Raw genomic sequence first — 2,778 nt, 5'->3', positions numbered from 1 at the left:
CTCAAAATGCAAATAGCATGAAGAAGCAAATTTAAAGCAATCATCCATCCCTGTGTACAACTTTAAGGCAGAATTGTCTGCTAACATAAAAGCAACATATTTTTTGACAAGGAAAATGTCTTTTTTAAAAACTCTCTACAAAAACCAGTTCCTATAATCCTAGCTAAGGAAGGACCCCACATTGAAAAATCACATCGATAAATGAAAAATAACCCCATTATCAATATAACCTACATTTATTAGTCCTTCAGAGCAAATCAAGAAGGATTCCTTAGCCAAAAAAGAAACCCAGCATGATAGGGATTGCACAAACACATTAGAACAGACAGTGATATAGAGATAAATTCCCCCACCCTACCCTTGGGTCTCTGCTGTTTTAAAAACCAATCCAAACACAAGTCACAGGACAAACAGTTTGTAAAAACTACGTTTTAATGTCCATGAACATTTCACCCTCCCTGGTGATGAAGAAGAAACAAGACTGTGGTACTGAAGTTCCTCCTTTCACTTCCATAGTTTTGCTAAGCACTTCAGACACTAGACAGAAATACAGAAAAGGCATGTGTTTACCTGACCAGCAAGTGTAGGAGTGTGTATGTGTTTGGGTGTTTGGGTTTATGTGTGTATTTAAACATTTACAAATGTACCGTTCCAAGAAACCAATTCCTTAAGCAGTTTAATGTAAACCATTTGGAGTGAAGGGAGTTATTTTGCCCAGTGAAATCTCTCCCTCACAGTCCAGCTCGCACACTGAATCAGTTGCAAGATCATGATTCGGGGAAGTTTGGGAAATCTGAGACATCCTGTCAAAAGGACCATCATCATTTCCACTTACAGAGTCAACCACATTAGGGATCATGTTGACGTAGGCAGTGGCAATCTCTTTGTGGAATACTGTGTCCTGGTTGTAAGAGATGAGCTCATTGCTAATGTTCACTGTCTCCACCGGGGTTCCAGCACAGAAGTGGCTGCACCCCAGAAGGTTGGCAAATACCTTTCGAAAGTCAGCATTGAAGGCATAGATGATAGGGTTGAGGGATGAGTTGGCCCACCCAAACCAGACAAATATGTCAAAAGTTGTCTCACTCACACAAGGGAAGCCAGCTTGGGGGTCTCCAGGGTTGTCACAGAAAGGAACCATGCAGTTCAGAATGAAGAAGGGGAGCCAGCAGCAGACAAAGACCCCCATGATCACAGATAGCGTCTTTAGGACTTTGGTCTCCTTCCTGATGGAGGTCTTGAGGCTGTTATGATGCGGGCAGTCCATTCGGTTGCTCCGGCAGCTCTGAGCATGCTCCGCAGCCCTCTCCAAGGAGGAAATCCTCCGAATCTGCACCTGGGCTATGCGATAAATCCTCGTATAGGTCACGATCATAATGGCCACCGGTATATAGAAACTGATCAGGGAGGAGGAGATGGCATAAGTCCTGTTGAGACTTGAGTCACAGTTCTCAACTCCCTCAGTCACGAGTTCCTCTGTCTCCTCTCCCCAGGGGGTCCCATTGGTGAAAGTAGATGGAGGAGACTGGTTTCTAGCAAAACCCTCTTGATCTTTATGCCAATTGAGCTGCACAGGGATGAAAGAGATGAGGATGGACAAGGCCCAGGTTGCACTGATCATGATCGAGGCCACCCTCTGGGTCATCTTGCGCTCATAACGGAAGGGGCTGGAGATGGCCCAGTAGCGGTCCACGCTGATGACGCACAGGTTCAGGATGGAGGCCGTAGAGCACATGATGTCAAAGGCCACCCAAATATTGCAGAAGGCCCCAAAGGGCCAGTAGCCGGCCACCTCTGCTACGGCTTTCCAGGGCATGACTAGGAGGGCTACAAAGAGGTCAGAGATGGCCAAAGACACAATGAAGATGTTGGTCATCTTGGAGCGCAGATGTCTGTATCGGATGATGGCCACACACACCAACACATTCCCCAGCAAGGTCCAGAGAATGAGGAGCGACAGGAGGCTGGCAGTGACTATCTGCGCCGGCCCCAGAATCTCCCGGCTGTTCCCACCTGCCCCTTCGGGGCCCCAGGCTCCTGCTGGGGGCAGCTGCAGCTGCAAGAGCAGCAGCGGCGGGTACAGGGTCCGGTTCCGTCGGGGTGGTAAAAGCATGGCAGGGCCTCCAGGGGCGCCGGGCACTGGGCGGCAGACACTTCACCCGAATGCCCCTGGCGAAGCCCCATTGGCGCTCCCCCTCCCCCAGGGCTCCTGCGCCCCGCGGGCAGTTGCCCTCCGGCTGCTATGGGGCTTCCGTGCTGAAGCCCAGGGCTGAATCTCCGCGCTGCTCAGCAGCTGCCACAGCCACCGGGGATCCGGAACAGAGCGGGGAAGAAGATTTCGGGGCTCCAAGCGTCGGGCCCCGAGGCTCTGCTCTTTCGTCTCCTCTGCCTCCGCTTGGAGCTCAGACCGTGCCCTCGGTTTAACTCCTAGCGTCCCGCATCCCTTGGGGAGGGTTAAGTGAAATTGCCAACCGAGTGGATTGGCGGGGGAGGGGAATCTCCCTGTCCCCCTTGTCCCCAGTCACTGCCCCGTGCACAGCTGGGGTTAAAAAGCGGCTTTCCACTTGTTTCCTACCTTCCCCAGCCCTGGGGTCTGTTAGCTACAGCGCGCACCTCGAGTCCAGCCGCTGGGCGCCCTTGGCTGTTGGCTCTATCACCTGCCCCAGCGCTGGGGCGTAGGGGCTGCTGACTCTCCCGGTTCTCTGCCCCGCCGGGGCCCCGAGATAGGGAGCTCCTTGTAACTGCCGCTATGGTTCTGTCTGGGATCGGAAGTGAAGA

General features: G+C 52.0%; 1 protein-coding gene across 1 annotated transcript; it reads right to left on the bottom strand.

The window, feature by feature from the left end:
• Positions 1-217: 217 nt before the first annotated feature.
• Positions 218-2,183, bottom strand: DRD5 (dopamine receptor D5). The gene has a single exon (XM_027836427.1). It carries the CDS (start codon positions 2,111-2,113, stop codon positions 677-679), a length of 1,437 nt encoding a protein of 478 aa, XP_027692228.1. The 5' UTR covers positions 2,114-2,183; the 3' UTR covers positions 218-676.
• Positions 2,184-2,778: the final 595 nt, after the last annotated feature.

Source organism: Vombatus ursinus, unplaced genomic scaffold (genome assembly GCF_900497805.2).
Source record: "Vombatus ursinus unplaced genomic scaffold, bare-nosed wombat genome assembly UNPS02014818.1, whole genome shotgun sequence".
NCBI lineage: Eukaryota > Metazoa > Chordata > Mammalia > Diprotodontia > Vombatidae > Vombatus > Vombatus ursinus.
Note: the sequence above shows the minus strand (reverse complement) of the source record. Positions and strands in the feature narration are given on the sequence as shown.

Coding starts and splice junctions, on each gene's coding strand:
- DRD5 (XM_027836427.1), bottom strand. CDS start 2,113: ATGCTTTTACCACCCCGACGGAACCGGACCCTGTACCCGCCGCTGCTG.